Here is a 20231-nt window from a genome sequence, read left to right on the forward strand (position 1 = left end):
GGTAAACAGACAAGTGGACAGATGGTTGGATGGACAGGTAGCAACTCAAAATAGGCCATGGCAAACAGTCAGGACTGAGCTGAGCTGACGTGGGCTGTGGCTGAGCTGCACTGAAGCCCCAGGGGTAGCTGGGAGTTCTCTGCCCGGCAGTCCCTTGAAATGCTCACAGGGTGCTCTGTGAGAGGGATCCTATCTCTTTTTTGTTAGATACCCTTCTTTTTGTGGTGTCCAGGGAAGTATGTTATACTTTGGTTGGTCTGTCGTGTTTAATACGTTCTTGGGCCTGATTTTGTGCATATAGTTTTAATTCTACCATGTGCTCATGTTCATAACCTGTGTTGATAAGTGCTGTCTACTTGTATAAATTATTTGTCAATCTACACCTCATGGACCGTGCCGAACAGGTGGAGGCAGCGTCCTTGTCATCCTGCCTTGTGTTTACACTCAGAATGAAGCCAGCTGATGCTTTGTAAAATGGAGTCCCCCCCCCCAGGCAAGACAAAACTGACCGCCACTGTTGCTTACTGTATGGAAGAATTTAGTGCAGTGTACAGCCTGATCTCCACAAATAACATTTTTTTTTCAGAAGTTTTCCTGACAGAAAAACAATAATGTACCTGTTATATACATTTCATCATCGCTGAATTTGTTTACTATATAACTCAGAATCGTAGAACCATCTCCAAGTTTTTAGAACAGCTTTTTTTTTTTTTTTTTGTTTTTTCGAGACAGGGTTTCTCTGTGTAGTTTTGGTACCTGTCCTGGATCTCACTCTGTAGACCAGGCTGGCCTCAAACTCACAGAGATCCGCCTGGCTCTGCCTCCCGAGTGAGTGATGGGATTAAAGGCGTGTGCCACCACCGCCTGGCCTTATAGAGCAGCTTTTATGGGCAAAATACTTTTATCTAGTTTGAGCATTACTGTTGGCTTCCTCTACACATGTGTGCAGGGGACATTCCGTGTATGCCAGCCAGGGTGAGCAGCTGTCACTGGAATCCAAGTGTTATCTTCACGTTTGCCATGTAGCCCAGGCTAGCCTCCAGCTGGCAGTTCTCCATCCTGAGCCTCACAGGTGCAAGGAACATAGGTACGTGCCACTCTGCCAACTGGAGTTAGATTTCTTGCAGAGAGAATTCAATCAGTCCTGTGAATTATGAAGAGCCAGTAACTCGCCTTAAAAATCTTATATCTTTAAGAAAGTTTTGCTCAGAGAAACTGTGGTCAATGTGTAAAATAAAGGGAAAAAAAGGTTAAACAATTTTTTTGAGCTGAGGATTGATTGTCAAACAATTTTAAAAGAAAAAAAAAGAGGTTTTGCTCTTGTTTAAGATTTTTGCTGTTTTTTTTTTCAGTCTGTGTCCATCAAAACATTTTTTTCTTGCCACAACATTGTTAGCTATTGAAACGGTATTAAGTTGATGACTGAAAAACCAGATAATGTGAAAAGATTATATATATATATATATATATATATATATATATATATATATATATATATATATATTGGGGGAGGGTGTTAAAATTGTACTTTTATAATTCAAGTAAGAGTCTGTCTTTTTTTGTTTTTGTTTCCACAGAAGAACAGAGCGTCTATCATACAGGTAAATGATGCCTGTTGGACATACTGATGTACCTCCAGTGTTCTCTGTAGATTTCTGTAATAATACATACCGACGTGTTTCCTTCTAGGATACCGTAACTCTTTGCGCCTACCCTTTCGTCTTCGACGCCCAAGCCAAAACCAAAATGCTGCAGACCGACGCGGAGTTACAGATGCAGGTAGCAGGAGCGTTTTCAGGGTCATTTCCTCCTTTTGCTTCTTCTCATGGCCCACGTTCAGTTGTTTCATGTATGTGCAGCTCCCTGGTCACAGTCTACCAGTGAGGAAAGTCAGGACAGGAACTGGAGCAGAGATCATGGAGGAACACTGCTTACTGGTTCTCTCTCCGAGGCCTACTCAGCTTCTTTCTTTTTTTGTGTTTTCAGTTCTAATAGTTATTTGTATATAAAAATTATCTGTGTTGAATTTTAATTAAAATGCAATTTTTTTATTCCCCCTCTTCTCTTTCCTCCCTACTTTCTTAAATGACCCAGGACCACAGTAGGCTGGGCACACCCATCAATCATTAGTCAAAATGCTGCAGACATGTCCATAGGCCAGTCTGATAGAAGGAATTGAAGTTGAGGCCCCCTCTTCCCAGGTGACTCTAGTTCACGTCAAAATAAATAAACGAAGAAACAATAAACAACAACCAAAAAACTAATACAAGATATTCCTGTGTAATGTATAGTGGAATGTATAGTGGAATGTATAGTGGACAAGGACTTTTCTCCTATTTTTTTTTCAGCTATTTTGTTTTAATTTTATGTGTACACGAGTATTTGCCTGAATGTGTGTCTGTGCACCACATGCATATTTGGTGCCCAATGGGCCCGGAAGAGGGCGTCAGATCCCCTGGGACCAGAGTCATGAGGATGCTGGGGATTAAACATGGGTCCCCTGGAAGAGCAACCTGTGTTCTGAACCACTGAGCCATATCTCTAGCCCCTTGGCTGTCTACTGGTTTTGCTGTGCAAAAGCCTTTTTCATGCAGCTCCATCAGTGAATTCTTGAGATTATTTTTTTGTGGACGCTATTGACAGTATCTCCATTTTGAAGTAGTTTTTAACACTACCTTTTCCTTTAGTGTTTTTCAAGTCTTACATTAAAGTTACTTTGATCTATTTTGAGTTGATTTTTGTACAGGGATGAAAGATTCAGATCTAGGGTCTTTTTTGTTTTGTTTTTTTCTTTTCATGTGAATATCCAGCTTTCCCAATACCATTTGAAGAGGCTATCTTTTTTTCTAATGTATGTTTTTGACATCTTTGTCAAAGATGAGGCGTCTGTAGCTATGTGGGTTTTATTTTGGTAATCTGAAATTTTTTTCTTTATTCTTCTGCACAAACTATATTAAACCATACTGCTATAGGGTTGTTTAATATGCAAATTGTATTAATATACAGAAAACAAAATGTGATTTTGAAAAATAATTTTGATGTACATTATATTGAATCTCAGTATTGCTTTGGGAGAGTGGTTGTTTTTGTTGTATCAGTTCTGTTTGTCTTCTGGGGTAGTTTTCATTTTTTTCCTCCCCACCTTAAACATTTCTTTGTCAAGGTCTTTCACCTCCTGAGTTGAGTTTCTTTCCATGCTAGTTTTGTGTTCACTATGTAATCAAGGTTACTTTGAATACTGGGCTTTCACCAGGCCCCTGTTGCTTAGATTACAGGTGTGTACCACCATGCCAGGTTCAGTAATTTTATGATCAATGCATACTTATTGTAGACTTGGAGTCATAGCTATTTTCTGTTTCTGCCAGATAGTAAACACTTGAAGCTTTGTGGACCCTGTGTCTCCATTAAGAACCATTTAACTCTTTTGTAGATGGCAGTCTCAGAAAAAGGAAAAAGGAGTTAAACCTAAGAACATCAAAACACCCCAAAGTCAAAACAAAACTTTATGTATATTTAAAAGCTTGAATTTTATATAATTTTTTGTATTGTAAATATTACCCCTCAAGCATTTAAAATGTTAGAAAACCATTATTAGCACAAGAGTTATGCAAAACCAGGCCCCAGGCTGTGGGGCTACAGTTTGCAGACCAGATGCAGAGGGAATAATCAAATGAAACTTGGTGGTCTTTAATGAATCCAAAAAGGTTTGTTTAATAGTTTGATTTTATTATAAAATATATTTTGTTTGAATGTATATAAAAATATTGGTGAATTAGCAATACAGGTCTACTAAGCACTCCTGTTAATGGATATGTCTTCATTTGTCTTTCTGTCTGTCCATTTCTTTTTATCTTTCTCCCGTTTTGTGTCTATGTATGTCTGCTTTCATATGAATACAGCTATGGCATTGTTGAGTTGCTGGTTTTCTAGTGAAATGGACATTTTTCACAGTGACTGTTGGTATCTTTTTCTGCTGTTTTGAGAATCATGTTTTCATGTACTCTGCCATGATTCTTCAAGTACGTTGTTACTTTTTTCTTAATGAGTTGAAATCACTTTTCTGAGCCTAGTTATTTTGATCATATGACTCATAAATTACTTCAGGTAATCTTGTTGTGTCCATATTAGAAAGATTTATGTGACTTGTAAATATAAGTAGTGAAAAAGTTAAGGTTTTGGAGAAAAGGCCAAATGTTCCGAGATTGTCCATCCAGGCCGTGCACTGTGTTCAAAGTGGTTTGATTATTCTGTTCCAGGTGGCAGTCAACGGAGCCAACCTGCAGAATGTCTTCATGCTTCTCACCCTGGAGCCTCTGCTGGCCAGAAGCCCCTTCCTGGTCCTTCATGTCCGCAGGAACCACCTTGTTGGAGATGCCCTGAGAGAGCTGAGCATTCATTCTGACATTGACCTGAAGAAACCTCTCAAAGTGAGCCAATTGAGTGTACTCCTCTTGTTCCTTTGTGAGCATATGGCAGCAGAGATCTTACTAAGATGCAGAGGGCAGCCATTCATCATTGGCTCCAACCTTTTTACAAGAATCTAATCACCTCCTTTTGTCAAATCACCAGGAGGAACATTTCATTGGCGCGTCAGATTAAATGCTCTGTGTTGTTGAGAGATAATTAGACTGTGCTTCTGCTGTCTGGAGTGTGCCTGCTCTAGACTACCAAAACTAGTCATATAAGATGTAACTTTGACAAAACACACAACAACTAAGATCTCACCTAGGAAGATTAGGATGTCCAGGATCGAAGAGACAGAAGGTCAAGGAGAAATGGAGAGATGGAAATGGGTAAAGTCATCTACAAAGCTGTTGACTTCCTAGTGTAGGCAAGTTTAGCAATATGTAACTAGTGATAAAGTATCTCTTCCCATGGACTGTGCATTAGTGCATAAGACTGCTTACTATGCTCTAAGCTCTGTGTGAATCTTGGTTCTGCAGCAGGTATCCTGAGAGATAAATAAGGAATTACTTGAAATTGTTGAAGATTAAATGACTTCTATTTCTGTTGCCAATCACTTCATAAATGCTGGTTTCAGAAGTTTCAGAACCACAGTTGGCAACAGATTGAACTGACTATCTCACGTTGTTACTGTCTCCAAAATGTTCTTATAAGGACACACGCACACACCTCTAACCCCAGTAATCAGGAGGCTGCAGTAGTGGAGTGGGACGTTCACAGGCATTCCTGACAGCTTGGATGGATTTGATCTCAGAGTAAAGTGTAACAAGGACTAGACGTGCAGCTCAGTGGGAACGTGCTGGATTCACTTGTGTGTGTCCCCTGTGAAAGAGGACTTGTTGAGCACTTGCTTGCCATGTGTATAGCTCTTGTTCACCTACTAAAACCACACACACACACACACACACACACACACACACACACAGACTTTTAAAAAGCCCTAATAATCCTACCATCTGTCTGGTTCTATGTTCTCCATAGGACTTCCAGGTTTTATTACACATAGCCCTGTTTTCAGTCAGTTATTCAGACAGGGCTGTTGCTTGGTAGCATAGTTGAGTCTTAGGCTGGCCATTGCTTTCCCTGAAGTATTCATTTCTGTTTTTGTGTTTCAAGGTGATCTTTGATGGGGAAGAAGCAGTCGATGCTGGTGGTGTTACAAAGGAGTTCTTTCTTCTGCTGTTAAAAGAACTTTTGAATCCCATCTATGGGATGTTTACCTACTATCAAGATTCACATCTCTTGTGGTTTTCAGATACAGTAAGTTTATAACGTCACAATTCAGGACACTGTTTGCACTAAACTTGCTGTTTGTTGTCAGACTAGCCCCTTGGTTTCTAACATTGCAAAATTAACCATTAAAATGCCTAACACATCCAGCCTTCAGACTGGACCTGCTTTCAAGACTCAGAGTGCATTTTGTTAGCCTTGAGCCGCCATGCCATTTCTAGTAGGTAAGATCCAAGCCATAGCATACATGAAGGGCAAAAGGAAAAGTGTGATAAAGAAATTAGTTTTAGGGGCTGGAGAGATAGCTCAGTGATTAAAAGTACTGGATACTCTTACATAGGATCCAGGTTTTATTCCAAACATCCACATGATGCTTCACAGCCATCTGTAACCCCAGTTCTAGGGGATGCTCTCTGGCCTCTTCAGGTATCAAGCATGCATGTGTACACAGACATGCATGTAGGCAAAACACTCATACACATAACAAACAGAAATAATTTAAAAGATTAGTTTAGCTCTTCCTGTTTTCTGTAATAGCACAGGATCAGGGTGAGAGGGGGAACCCACATGGAACTCCACATGTATGGGCAGTGGATGTACACTGACCTGGTCAGTTCAGGTATTAGAGCAGCTCACAGGCCCGACCCTAGTGTTTTCCAATGCTAGATTTATTATGGGTTCTTTGAACACTGAGATAAATGAAAAAAAAAATTTTTAAAAACAAAAAACAAAACACCTACAATATGGTCTGTGGGCCAAGGTAGAAGAAATCCTGAATTGTAGATGCCAGAGAATGAGTCAGGAAAAAGCAACTCTTGGATACTGGAAACTTTGGCCTGGGGATTGAATAAGTCAGGCTTCTCTACAGGACCATTACCAACAAGATGAATATGGATTATATAAAAGGTTTTATCAGCAGTTCTAGTTTGGTGGGAAGGCCTGGAGGAGTCCTGGAGACCACTGCTTTTTAGTCTACCGTAGAACCCAAAGAAGCTGGAGTTTGATGTCAGCAGCAGCAGCAGCAGTAGACACACTCAACAAGACAGAAAAAGGGCAGGCAATGAGGTAGCTTTGCTTTCCCCCCAGAACTCCGAAAGGTTCCACCAGCTCTGTGGGAGGGTCTTTGCTCTCAGCTAATCCTTCCTAGAAATGCCCTCATCAACCCACCCTGAGGTATGTCTCTTAGTTAATTCCAGCCAGGTTAACAATCAAGATTCATCGTCACAGAGACCCAGAAACACATTGATCTGGCTATCAAATATGACCTGAGCAAAGATGACCTGGACAACTCTATAGTGCTGGGTAGACCAGGTTTCAACAAGACAGACAAGAAGCACAGGAGGCTGGTCTGGAACCAAACTAAGAGTCAGTGAAATGGAAGTGATGGGATGATCCTAATCAGAGTATAATGGCATGATATGGGATTATCCTTTATAACTAATAAATTCTATCTGAAAGGCCAGGAAAATGCTTTAGTGAAAAGTTTAAAAAGAGACAGAGGAAAGAAATTGGTTTGATATTGTGTTGGGCATTGGTAGTACCATATATATTCATTTTTTGGTTTTTCAAGGCGAGTTTCTCTGTGTAACAGTCTTAGCTGTCTTGGACCTCGCTTTGTAGACCAGGCTGGCCTCGAACTCTCAGAAATCCACCTGCCTCTGTCTCCCAAGTGCTGGGGTTAAAGGTGTGCACTACCCCGCCTAGCCATATATATTCTTCTAATGATGGTAGTTTGTGTTTGAATATGTACACATAGACTTTTACTTTAAAAAAAAAAAATTCAATAGGAGAGCTAAGTTTTAGATGCCATTGCTAGATTTTAGTTGCCAACCTATAATTTAGGGATTTTGGACTCCTAGAGTTTTCTCCTTAGATTTATTGTCCTCAGTGATAGTAGCTAGTCACATCTGATTAAGATTCACTTCTTTTGCTTAGTCAACACATATGGCCAGTGGCTATGGTCAGGGCTGGTGCAGAATAGAAGGGTCCATCATCACAGAATGGTCTTTGAAGAGCCCTGCTGGAGACAATAGGAAGCTGCTTCTATACCATCAGAAGAGTTACGGGTGCTTCACTTTGCATTGCATCTGTTAACAGTAACGAACTTTGATCAGGGAAGTTTCCCAGCCTCAGAGCGTAAATATAAACATGGGCTTCATTCTAATATACTGAAATGTTTTGAGCAGGTGCTAGAGTATTTCAAGGTCTTCCAATACTATTCCTTTCTAATACATTTGCATGCCCCCGACAGTGTTTTGTAGAGCGTAACTGGTTTCACCTGATTGGCATAACCTGTGGACTAGCTATCTACAACTCCACTGTGGTTGATCTCCACTTCCCATTGGCTCTCTACAAGAAGTTACTGAATGTAAAACCTGGCTTAGAAGATTTAAAGGAACTGTCACCAACTGAAGGAAGGTAAAGAGCTAAAAGTTAGGCTGCTGATGTGGGGACCTGTCTCATTGCTCTCGCACAGGGATCTCAGATGGAAAAACAACATATGTGCAAGTTTGGTTGTATTGAAGCATTGTAGATCATACAACACTTGCTTGAATCATTGCCTGTGTTACTGTATGGACAAGAGAGGAAATTAAAAGAGTGGCCTGGGCCTGGAGATATGGCTCAGTGGCTAAGAGCATTGGTCGCTCTTTCAGAGGACCTGGCTTTGGTTCCCAGGACCCATGTGGCGGCTCACAACCATGTGTAACTCCAGTTTCAAGGGGTCTAATGCCTTCTTCTGGCCTCTACAGGCAACAGGCATGCACAGGCAAACAAACATGCAGGCAACACAATCATACACCTAAAAGAAAGAAAGATCGTTAGAAAATAAAAGGGGAGGGGCATAGGTCCTCAGGAATAATCTCTGCTTTCATTATCGTGTGCCCACCTACCAAAAGGGAACTTTGAGCCTTGTCAGGGTCCAGAAATAACAGTGGGGGAGATTATTGACATGAGAGATTTTCAAAGTCTATTGTAGAGTGATACATAGTTCCCATACTGTACAACTGACCCATGTAAAGAATACTTAAAATATACTTGAGTGTGTTTAAAGTTGTGTAACTATCACTACAGGCAACTTTTAGAATAATTTCACCACGTAAAGAACAACCAGGCAGTTTGTTATCTTATCCCTGCTCTCCATACTATTAGTCCTAGGTGAATGCTAGTCTGCCTTCCGCTCCCATCTGTTTGCCTACTCTAGATTTTTTTTTTTTCTTTTTCTCCTGAGATAAGATGCCCTTCTGTAGCCTGGAACTAGCTGTCCTCCAACTCACAGTCTCTGCCTCCAGAGTGCTGAAACTAAGATTATGTACCACCATGCCTACCTACTCTGGATATTTTTAAAAAGTGGAATCTTACAGTGTGGTTCAGTTTGTCTATTTCACTTGGTATGTTTTCCAGATTTGTTCTGTTATAACATGAATCAGTGTTTCATTTTTCACGCTGGCAGGTAACACTCCATTGTGTAACCTTCTGTTGTCTACCATACCGTTCTATGACAGGTCACTCTATAATACTCCTTTGTACACATACATCACACTTTGTTTCTCCATTCTCCTGTTGATGGACACTTGAGCTTTTCTGTTTGGAAGTACTATGAATAGTATTGCTGAGAACATTTACATGCAAGTTTTTGTTTTGTTTTTGTTTTTGTTTTTGTTTTTTTTTTTTTTGGTTTTTCGAGACAGGGTTTCTCTGTGTAGCTTTACACCTTTCCTGGTACTCATTTTGGAGACCAGGCTGGCCTCGAACTCACAGAGATCCATCCACCTGCCTCTGCCTCCTGCCTGCGAGTGCTGGGATTAAAGGTGTGCACGACCACCGCCTGGCTACAAGTTTTTGTGTAGACATAAACTTTTGTTACTCTGATATATGCCTGGCAGCAGAATTGCTGATTCATATGCTAATTCCACGTTTAGCTTTGTGAGGAACTATCAGTGCTTTTCACAGTAGTTAAGACACATTTTTTTGTTTTGTTTTTTTTTGTTTTTCGAGATAGGGTTTCTCTGTGTAACAGCCCTAGTTGTCCTGGAACTAGCTCTGTAGACCAGGCTGGCCCTCGAACATGGTGATCTGCCTGTCGCTGCCTTCCAAGTGCTGGGATTAAAGATGTATACCATCATAGCCAGACTCAAGCCACATTTTTTTTGTTACTCTTATTTTGGAGGGAGTGAGCTCTTAAGAGTCCCCCTTTCCTTGAGTTTTTCTGTGTTGATATGGGGCAGCAAACAGTTAAACGTGGCTGGCTTGAGAGGGAGGGAGTGGCTTCTTTTTTAATGGGAAAAGGTGATGGTTTTAAGATGGGACATGGGCTGGCGGTATAGCTCAGTGGTACCACCATGCTAGTCTAGCATCCCAGAATCTCAGAGTTCAATCCTAGCTCCACAAAACAGCAAGCCCATAGTAATGAGCTCCTGTAATCCCAGTATGAAGGAGGCTGAGGCAAGAGAACCAGGAGCTTAAAAGTAGCCCTCACATTACAGCCAGTTCAAAGCAATACTCTATCTCAAAAAAATAGTGTATTTACAGAGTGTGGGGGTGTAGCCTAGGTTTAGCTCCTAGTGCCAGAAAAAAAAAAGTGCTTAAGGTGAAAGGAGAAGTTTCTAAGGTATCATCTAGAAATGGGATTGTCATCATACACACATACACACACACACACACACACACACACACACACACACACACACACACGCGTGCGCGCGCGCACACATGTATATATGATGCCAGTCCTAAGAATTCACGAGGAATGGAGGGTGGGAGCATCAAGAAATTTAGAACATGGAAAAGAGCAGAGGAGACCCAAGCAGTACTGATTCGCTTGGGTTGCTAGAGGAGGCTGCAGTGACAGCTGGGGCTGCTCCTGGCTCTGCAAACCTGTCTGAGAACTGGGTATTCTGCGGCATGGTTTCCGTTGCCTGAGTAGTAGCGGGTTGAAGTTCCGTGGTCGGGGAACTTTTCCCTCCGGTGGCTCTGTTTGTTTTTCCCCTCCGGTGGCTCTGTTGTTTGTTTTTCCTAGAGCGCTCTGTCTGCTGATATCCTCTCAATTTGACATTAGCTCACACTTTCACGAGACTTTGGCTTAATCTGTGGGAAGGGGCAGGAAGGCACAGGGCACAGCAGGCATGAAGTCCAGAGCTTGCACTGTCCATTCTCACCTTTTACCTTGGGAGGCTGAGGCTGGAGGGTAGCATTTTGACCCAGCACAAGGAAAGCCGTGAAAACTGCCTTGTGCAGTCACTCTTAGGGAGGATGAGTGCGGTTCTGTCGTCATGAAGGTTGTTAATGTCTGCCATTGTTTTTTGTTTTGTTTTGTTTTGTTTTGTTTTTTTGTTTCTTTAAATCTGTCCTGCTGTTTTTTGTTCAGGAACACTTAGAATCTGATTACTTTCTCTTAGAGATTTATCTCTCCTCTTTGACCTTATCAGAGAAACCTGCTGAACACACACACACATACCCTAAAAAATAAGTATATAAGTAAAATTAAAATTAATCTTTTTGAAAAATGGGCTGGCAAGATGGCTCAGCAGGCCAAGGTACCTGTGAGCATACCTGACAACGTGAGTTTGATCCCCGGTAGGGAAGAACCCACTCTCAGAGTTGTGCACTCACCTCCACATGCTGCTATGGCATATACATGCTAATAAATAAATAAATAAACACGCTTTTTAAACCTACTGAGCTTGACATCATTGGAAGAACCGGCAGCTATGTACATGGATTTGGACAACCTAAATCAGGTTTCACATTGAAGTCTTCAGCCAAGAAAGCTGTCCTAGTTAGAACTTCAAGGCAATCTGGTCCAGGTTAGTCCCTGCCACCAGCAAGTTGTCTCTCATCATGGTTCCCTTAATCACTTGGACTGCCCGTGTGTCACTTCTGAGAGCTTCCAGCATCAGGAGTTTGAGGATAACGTCTTTTGTCACGTCATGTACTAAAATTATGCCAATTGTACAGTGATGGCTTTCATATGCCGGCACTGCCCCCAAACATCCCATGTTTCTAGATAGTAGATCTTTTGGGGTTTCTTCTTTGTAGTCATGAACTGAGCAGCCCATACTCAGGGAGGGAGTTCCTGGGACTTGACTTTGGTATAGAAAATGGACTGGTGAAGATTTCCCAACACCTTCAGTATTGGTGCCTTCACCCCTTCTGTCTTGCCACTTCCCCCTGGATAAATCTTGATAGAATTGCAGGGCTGGATTCTCTGAAGAAAAAGGTGTGAAGCAGTCTAGTTACAATAATATGTTCTATTTGGAGCTGACATACGAGGATTGCTTATATAAACTGTCTTAGTTAGGGTTTCTATTGCTGTGAAGAGACACCATGACCATGGCAACTCTTATGAAGAAAAACATTTAATTGGGGTGGCTTACGTTTTCAGAAGTTCAGTCAGTTGTCATCATGGTGGGATGTGGAGGCATGTAGGCATATATGGTGCTGGAGAGGCAGCTGAGAATTCTACATCTTGTGCAGGCAACAGGAAGTGGTCTGTCTCACTGGACGTGGCTTGAGCATATGTGAGACCTCAAAGCCCACCTCCACAGTCACACTTCCTCCAACAAGACCAAACCTACTCCAATAAAGTCACACCTCCTAATAGTGCCACTCTCTTTGGGGGCCATTTTTTTTTTTTCAAACCACCACAAATGCATTCTGAAGAGTGTATTTCCTAAGCATGACAGATAATAAAATATTATATATCTGTATTACTAAGCAAAATAGGAATTGATGCTATATAGAATCCTAAACACCATGATGCTAAATAGCCAAATTTGATAAGATCAAAATCTCCAAAGTCTAAAATTCTGAAAATTTCAGTTTCCAGAGATTAAAGACACAAAGGGTCAGAAAGAAGGACTCTGGAGAAGGGCTGGTGTGATCATATGTGGTGTAGGTACCTTGTCATAGGTACAATGGACCCAGAGACCTGTGTCTGTGTCAGTATTTCTATAGGCTAGTGAGAGTGTGAGTGGACCTTTGCATAGCTTCCAATACTGGACGTAAATTACTTGAAGCCTTCCAAAGTTTTTTTTCGTTGGTTGGTTTGGTCTCTTTGTTTTTAATCTTGTTGAACTTTTGTAAATCTGACAGTGAGACTCTGTTATACTACCACTGGCTTTGTGCATGTGGGTAAAAATGTTAAAACTTGCTCAGTAGGAAAGATACTTCCTTTTTATGCATCTGCATTTATAAAAGATAAAATTTCTCAAGATCTTAGTTCTTTGGGTGACTGTATATCTGGTGGTGAGCCATTGTGAAGTTTAACCATCTTTTTGAAGGATTTGGGCTATCCTTACTATTTCCGACAGCCACACTTATAAAGCTGCTCCTCACAGCTACCAAGCAGTGATGTTTGTTTCTACAATTAGTTTCTTTGATGTATTCATTTGTGAATACTGTTTGTGTGGCTCTTAACTGTTGTATCTTTACAACTGTGATTTGTGTTTCTGAGTGTTTATGCTTCTGAAAATTTCTATATTATTTGCCTGTTTTTTGTTTTGAAATGGTTTCATAAGTTATATCTTGTGTTATGTTTTCCAAATAGCTTTAAGAGACTTTCCTGTTTGCTGGTTTACTTGAGGGGGGTGTTTTATTCCTTTTTTATTTATTTATTTTTTTTATTTTTAGGAATTGGTATCGAACCAGGAACTCTGCTAAGTGGGTGAGCTACACCCATCCACCCCCGAAAGAATTTTTTAAATTAGTTTTTCTGGAATTGAATTTGAGGTTTTAGACTTGGGGAATTTTAGACATTAGGGATTCTGATATTTGAGGATTTCAAGATTTGTGGTTTGAGGGATTAGGTCCTTGCCCACCCTTTAGATTCCTATCTGGTTAAGGAGACTGAATGACTTTTCTGTTACTGTAATATAAAGCCAAGAGGAATTTATTTGGGCTTACACTTTCAGAGGGCTAACAGCCCATTGTGGCAGGGAAGCATAGCAGCAGATAGCAGTCATGGCAGCCAGCAGCAACCGAACAGGGTGCTCACTTCTCAAACCTCCACTAGGGACCCAACAGAGCCAGCTGGGAATGAGAGTGGTTTGGGAACCTCAGAGCTTGTCCCCAGTGGCACTTCCTCTAGCAAGGCCACACCTTCTAACCTTCCCAAACAGTACCAAGTGTTCAAACACATGAGCCCAGTCTCACTTATACCACCCCAGTGACTTTGTGGCCCTGGGTTTTTTGTTGTTGTTGTTGTTGGTTTTGTTTTTTAATGGCAAAAGAATTATTTTACTAATATGTATGGGTAAAACTAGTCTATGGAGTCCTCACAGCACCATGTTCTCTTGTGTATACACACACACACACACACACACACACACACACACACACACACACACACACACACACACACACACACACACACACACACACTGAGCAATGCTAAGGAGGTGCAAAAACAAGCCCATCAGACGTAATTCCATCTGAATTTCATCATCAGTTTAAGAATACGTGTCAGCAGGGAAGGTAGTCCGTCCAGTCTGCTGCCATAATTCTCTAAGGTTTAGGTGCATGGCTTTCTGTTTTCTGAATTTAAATTCTCTACACTTTTCTTCTTTACTTTTCTTGGCAAAGACTCTGGACGTAATTAAGGTAGAAACACCATTGCAACATTTGATTTGCTTCTTTTCCTGTTCCTCTGTGACTAGGAGTCTTCAAGAGCTTCTGGATTACCCAGGTGAAGATGTGGAGGAGACTTTCTGCCTCAACTTCACGGTATGCATTCCTGTATTTATGATCGAGGTTGTTCTTCATGGTGATTACAATTAATAATTAACATTAGATTTCCTACAAAACAACCAAGTCAGAGACTTGAGTCAAACTACTTTAGTCATCATATCTTGAATTCAGTAAATGTATTATATAGAAGAGTCTGTGTTTATCTACGCACTTAGGAAAGTTACCAAAACATGAATCTTCTTTACTTTTGACATGTACAAGCTACTGTTTTCTACAGTTCATGTTGCTTTCTCCTGGATCCCATTTATTGGTAACTCCCTAACTTAAGATGTTTTTGAGGTCTTCTGACTCCGGTTTTTACTCTACCTTCCAGTTTCCTGTAAACGTCATTAAATTACATTTACTCCTAGTTTCTCTGTGTCATTTGGGTTCTAGAAAGGCAAATTAGTTAACACAAATGAAAACACACCTTTTTCTGTGTTAAGGTGTGCCGAGAAAGCTACGGGGTGATCAAACAGAAGAAGCTGATACCTGGGGGAGACAAAGTGGCCGTGTGCAAGGACAACAGGTTAGTCCTGAGCTTGGGCTGCTGGATGGGGATTTGGCTATTGTATCTTCCTGAAGTTAGATGTGTTAGGCCAGGGTTCAAGTGATGTTTTAATCTCTCTGCAAAGAAGGTGAGGGCAGTAGAGCAAGAACTTGAAGACTACAGAGAATTTTTCATAGCAGGGTAAGACAAGGATGTAATGAGTTCTTCTCTGTCTCACCTGCCAGCTCCCAGATAAACACATGGAGACTTTTTTATTAATTATGAAAGCTTCGCCGTGTTTCCAGCTAGCTCTTATAACTTAAATTAACCCATTGCTTTTCATCTATGTGCTGTCACGTGGCTCATGGCTTTTACCTGCATGTCCTGCTTCCTTTGTGTCCTGCCAGCAATGCCCCCTTCTTCCTCCCAGAGCTAGAGCTCTTTCCTTCTGGAAGTCCCGCCTATACCTCCTGCCTATCTATTGGACGTTTAGCTTTTTATTAAACCAGTCACAGTGACATGTCTTCACACAATGTAAAGGAATATTCCACAACGTTACCCCCTTTTTGTCTAAATTTAAAAAAGAAATGTTTAACTCTAACACAGTAAAAAAAGCTATACACAATAAGAAGTTATATTACCTAAGTAAACAGGAAATGCAGAGCAAGTAACTTCCAAAACTATGAGAAATGACAGAGACAGCTGGTTGCCTGGACAGTTGCCTAAAGTTCCTCTGTAACATTGGGGCATCCATCTTTGGCCTACAGGCCTAGAATATCTGACAGACATTTCTGTGAAGCAGGAATTTTGAAAGACTGTCCCACTTTGTCTTGACAAAGTTTTGCAATTGCCTTCCTTTGTGTCCTGCTTGTCCAGTTTGGACAGCACACTGTCAGCAGGCAAGACAAGGGTAGTAAGGGCAGTTATTTTTTTTCAGTTTGTTTTGTTTTTTGGTTTTTTTTGCCCAGTGGCTAGCTTTTGCTACAAAGAAAGCAAACTCCATATGGAGGTTCTTCGATGACCATCATCTTCTCTGAAGTAGATTGGTGGTGTCAGGAACAGACAAGTCTCATTGTCATGAAAAGTCTTATCTTATTAAAACATCTTAAATGCCATATTCTGTAAATCTCTGAAGTGTTTGAAGAAGAGTGTCTATCTAAAATACATCTCTGTTTGACCTTGAAAACATACCTAGCATGGCTATAAATAACTTTTATGCACTAGAAATTTACATTACATTTTTAAATGAGCAGCATAGATACAATACCTTAAATAAAAGTGGAAACTTATATACAGTATAATAAAAATAACCTTAATTTTGTATCAATATATGTAAATCCATGCCAATGTAAAATATTTGAGACTAATGGTTGTTCAAAAGCAGACTCAACAATCCACCCTTTTATCCCATCATTTCTATACTATATCCCCCTTTTTCCCTTCAGAAAGAGATCCCTGAAACTAATCTCCTTTGTTTAGTTTTCTACCAGAACAAGACTAGTAACAATTTGTAACCAATCCCCTAAATAATGGCAAACATCCATAACCCATTGAATGACCCCAAACCACCCACTCTACCTCTTGGGAATGTGGACATCACGTTTTCTAGACTGCTTTCTATTGTCTGGGGTTGAGGGGATGGCAGCTTTAACTCCATTTTAGACAGTAGCTCCTCTGTGCTCACTAACCCAGCTCAGTTCTGATCTGCATTGTACTGATAGTCAGACTTGTTATTGCTATCACTACAAATAACCTGAGAAAAATATCAAAGAGTAAATACTTTTGGCTTACAGTGGAACCTTAGCTGGTAGAACACTGTGGTAGCATGGTATGGTAGAGAAAAGCTGCCTCTGCTGTGGTAGCCAGGCATGCAGAGAGGCTGTGTGCGTAGTACTTGCTTGTTGGGACCACCAGTCCACAAATAATGGCCTAGAGACTTCTTATTAATTATGAAAGTTTGGCCTTTAAGCTAGGCTTGTTTCCAACTAGCTCTTATAACTTAATTAACCCATATTTTTTAATGTATCTTCTGTCATGTGGCTTTTTACCTTTCCTCAGCATGGCACATCCAACATGAACCTAGATTCATCCTGAGTTTTTCTCCCTGTTCAGAAGTCCTGTCTGTGCTCTCCTGCCTAGCTGTTGGCCACTCAACTCTTTTTTTAAAACCAATTACAGTGACACATCTTCACACAGTATAAACATATGTTTTGCAACAAGGCTGGGAGAGGCCAGGAGAAAGATACATCCTTCAATGATAAGCCCTACTGGCCTTCTTCCTCCGTTATGGCTACCTCCTCCTAGCTAATGGGTTAACCCATTGATAAAGTTAGTATTGTTGTTACCACTCATGTAGTCGGAAGGTTTCTCCAGTCTTGCCCAGCCCCAAGGTCCCACAGCCGCTTATAAAATAATCATTCAGAGGTTTAATATTAATCACCGATAGCATGGCCTATGACAGGCTTCTTGGCTAGCTAGCTCTTATAACTTGACCCATTTCTGTTAACCTGTAAGTTGCCATGTGGCCGTGGCTTACTGGTATTTTCACATCTTGCTTCTCCTGATGGTGCTGGTGTCTCTCTCGCCTCCCCTTTCTCCTTTCATTATCTCCCTTGGAACTTCCTGCCTGGCTTCATCCTGCCCTGCCATAGGCCAATGCAGCTTTATTTATCAGCCAATCAGAGCAACACATATTCACAGCATACAGAAAGACATCCCATAGCACACTCATGTCTTGGGAATTCCACAAGCTGGGGACTAAGCTTCAACACATGTGCCTTCTGAAGGGACAATTCATCGTTCAAACATCTCTATCTGAGGGACAATATCAAACTTATCTTGGGGCTTAATCCTCAAAGCTAACACCATCCTATGCCCTCCCCAAGCCTTGGGTTACTTTACCTGTGCCTCTGACTAACTGGCTGGTAAATCAGATTTCCAATATGCTCTCCCCCATGTTGATTAGTTTGATTGAATGGGTCACAGAACTCAGAGAAATGCTCACTTATGGTGGGATACAGATGAAGAGCTGCATAAGATCAGGTATGGGGAAACAAGCTTTTGTGCTGTTTCTGGGTCACCTTCCAGTAACTTGCCTCTAAATCATGTCTGGTGAGGGGTTTGTAGAGACTTCCTCAGTGTATCTAATGCTAGTAGTGTGCATGGGGAAACCGAACAGTACCTGACTGTATGGTTCTTCTTAGCCTGTTTTGCATTCTTCGTGTGGATCAGACCTCCTTTTGAAATGGGTGTCTTATTATCTATTATCAGCCAAGGTAGGTTATAGTAAGACAGGGACTGTAACCAGGGATCTTTGGACAAAATAAAATGGTACACACACATCTTAGAATATCACAATGGTGACTTAGTATATTTAAGGTGAGATTTATGATTCAAGTTAAAAGATTTAGCAGAGTTGTCAGGATGAATCTCAGTCCTTGAATTCACTTGTTAGAGGAAGGTAAATATTAGATTTTGTTTAGTTTTGCATTGAACTATGATAATCTGCACAGACATTTATTCATTTTACAGACACTGAGTGTTTACTGTGTGCCAGGCATGTTACAGACTGTAATAGATGACTATTTAATATCCTTCTATCTGTGTTTTGGGAATGAACAGAAATATGTAACAGATTATAGTATATGTTATATCATGTGTCATAGAGCTAGGAAAGAAGCAACAGGGTTTTTATAAGATATTTGAGAATGTAAATGTGGGGGTACATTTTAGGCAGAGTGGATATGTGACTCAGAATATTCAGGCTTGATAGATGATAGAAATTGGCAAGGATTTGTGAGTGGGCCAGGACATGATGGGTGCAAGAATTTTAGAATGAAGATTAGCAAAGCCTTGAATAGGGCTTAGATTGAAAGATAATCAATCTTAGTTTTAGAAAGATAACTTACAGAAATAGACAGTGTGCACAAAGACCTGAGAGGAGGCGGTTGAGTTGAATCTGGTAAAGAATGGTAAGGGCCAGGATGGAAAATGTAGTAATATCAAGTTGGTTGTGTGTGAGTGGCACAGTCAGCAGGTGTCTGATTATGTGGGAGCAAGGCTTGAATTGGTAACAGTTTCCCATATGGGTAGCTGTATAACATGTAACAGACTATAAATAAAGCCGGTTCATTGAGGGAAGTTCTGTTGCTTTGACTATTTGATAATACCCAGGCAATTATTTAAAGCAGGAAATTTATGTGGGTCTCAGGAAAGAAATCTCGTTAGAAGTCTTTCCTTTGGTTATGCATGCCAGCCTTAGTCTCCAGTGAGTTTGACTGTCACTTCAAGTCACTTGAAGTGGTAAATCAATAGAAATGCTAAAACAAGAATAAAGGGAATATGCATTCCTAGGAGGAGCTGTATAACTAGACTGCAATGCAAGCCACTGAGATGAGAATCTGAGCATTGCTACCTCCCACATTGGCTAGCAGTAAAACTTGTAGGCGAAGAGCAGGGGAGGTGGGGATGAGAAAATGCTTGTCTCCAAGGGGCAAGGCTGTGGGTGAGGGAAGCCTGGACGCAGGGAAGCTGGGCTTCAATTAGGCTCTGAGTAAGGTTGTAGAGTCACAAGATTGTAAGTGTACACACACACACACACACACACACACACACACACACACGAGTTTTGACTTTAACATAATAAAATTTTATATAACAAAACAGTTATCAAGCAAGAATTACAGTTACAATATCTAGTTTATGTTTGGCAAATTCAAAGAAAATATCCTATTTATGCTGTATTTGTGAGTCTAAGTTGTATGCAGGAATATCACCTGCAGAAATAATGCATGATAGTAAACAAGCATGTTACTGTTTTATGTAATTATATTAGAGTGCTCCTAACATACCAAAAGAAGAAAAAAACACACACACAAACAAAAACCAAAAACACTGGTTTCACCTCAAAGGGAGTAAGAGATAGTTTATTATAGAGCCAAATGAGTGACCAAGGTTCCATGTTCCAACACGGCAATTTAACAATACATTGGTGGAAACCTTAGAGAGGCAAGTTGCAGCAAGATGGAGAAATCTCTTGTGTAGGCCTCTGATGCTGTCTGTGAAGTTAGTTTACTCCAAAGGTCTTTATCGTTTAATCACAGGATGGTAGACCCAATGTTAATCACAGAATGGGGTAAGGGGTTAAGTCTAGCCCAAAATAAACTAATCAGGCTCTGGACTTAACAATATTCTAACCTCTCCACATCACTGCTGTTCAAATCAGTGAGTCCAATTTTGCAGACACAACTTCTCTCTGGAAATTCTGATTCTCCGTTGCACTGGCAGTCACCTCAGTCTTGAGATGTGTGTGTGGCTTGGCCTG

At 40.8% G+C, this 20231-nt stretch overlaps 1 protein-coding gene across 4 annotated transcripts in view; it reads left to right on the top strand.

Annotated features, from left to right (window-relative positions):
- The window catches only part of Herc3 (HECT and RLD domain containing E3 ubiquitin protein ligase 3), a 104743-nt gene that overhangs the window by 62472 nt on the left and 22040 nt on the right, over window positions 1-20231 (top strand). For all 4 annotated transcript variants that reach the window (XM_036182890.1, XM_036182889.1, XM_036182891.1 and 1 more), the window contains 7 exons: window positions 1578-1601; window positions 1690-1779; window positions 4257-4427; window positions 5581-5724; window positions 7946-8112; window positions 14349-14415; window positions 14865-14947. In XM_036182890.1, coding sequence (XP_036038783.1) covers window positions 1578-1601; window positions 1690-1779; window positions 4257-4427; window positions 5581-5724; window positions 7946-8112; window positions 14349-14415; window positions 14865-14947 — 746 coding nt within the window. The remainder of the gene's footprint in view (window positions 1-1577; window positions 1602-1689; window positions 1780-4256; window positions 4428-5580; window positions 5725-7945; window positions 8113-14348; window positions 14416-14864; window positions 14948-20231) is intronic.

This window comes from Onychomys torridus, chromosome 3, assembly GCF_903995425.1.
Source record: "Onychomys torridus chromosome 3, mOncTor1.1, whole genome shotgun sequence".
In the NCBI taxonomy this organism is placed as follows: domain Eukaryota; kingdom Metazoa; phylum Chordata; class Mammalia; order Rodentia; family Cricetidae; genus Onychomys; species Onychomys torridus.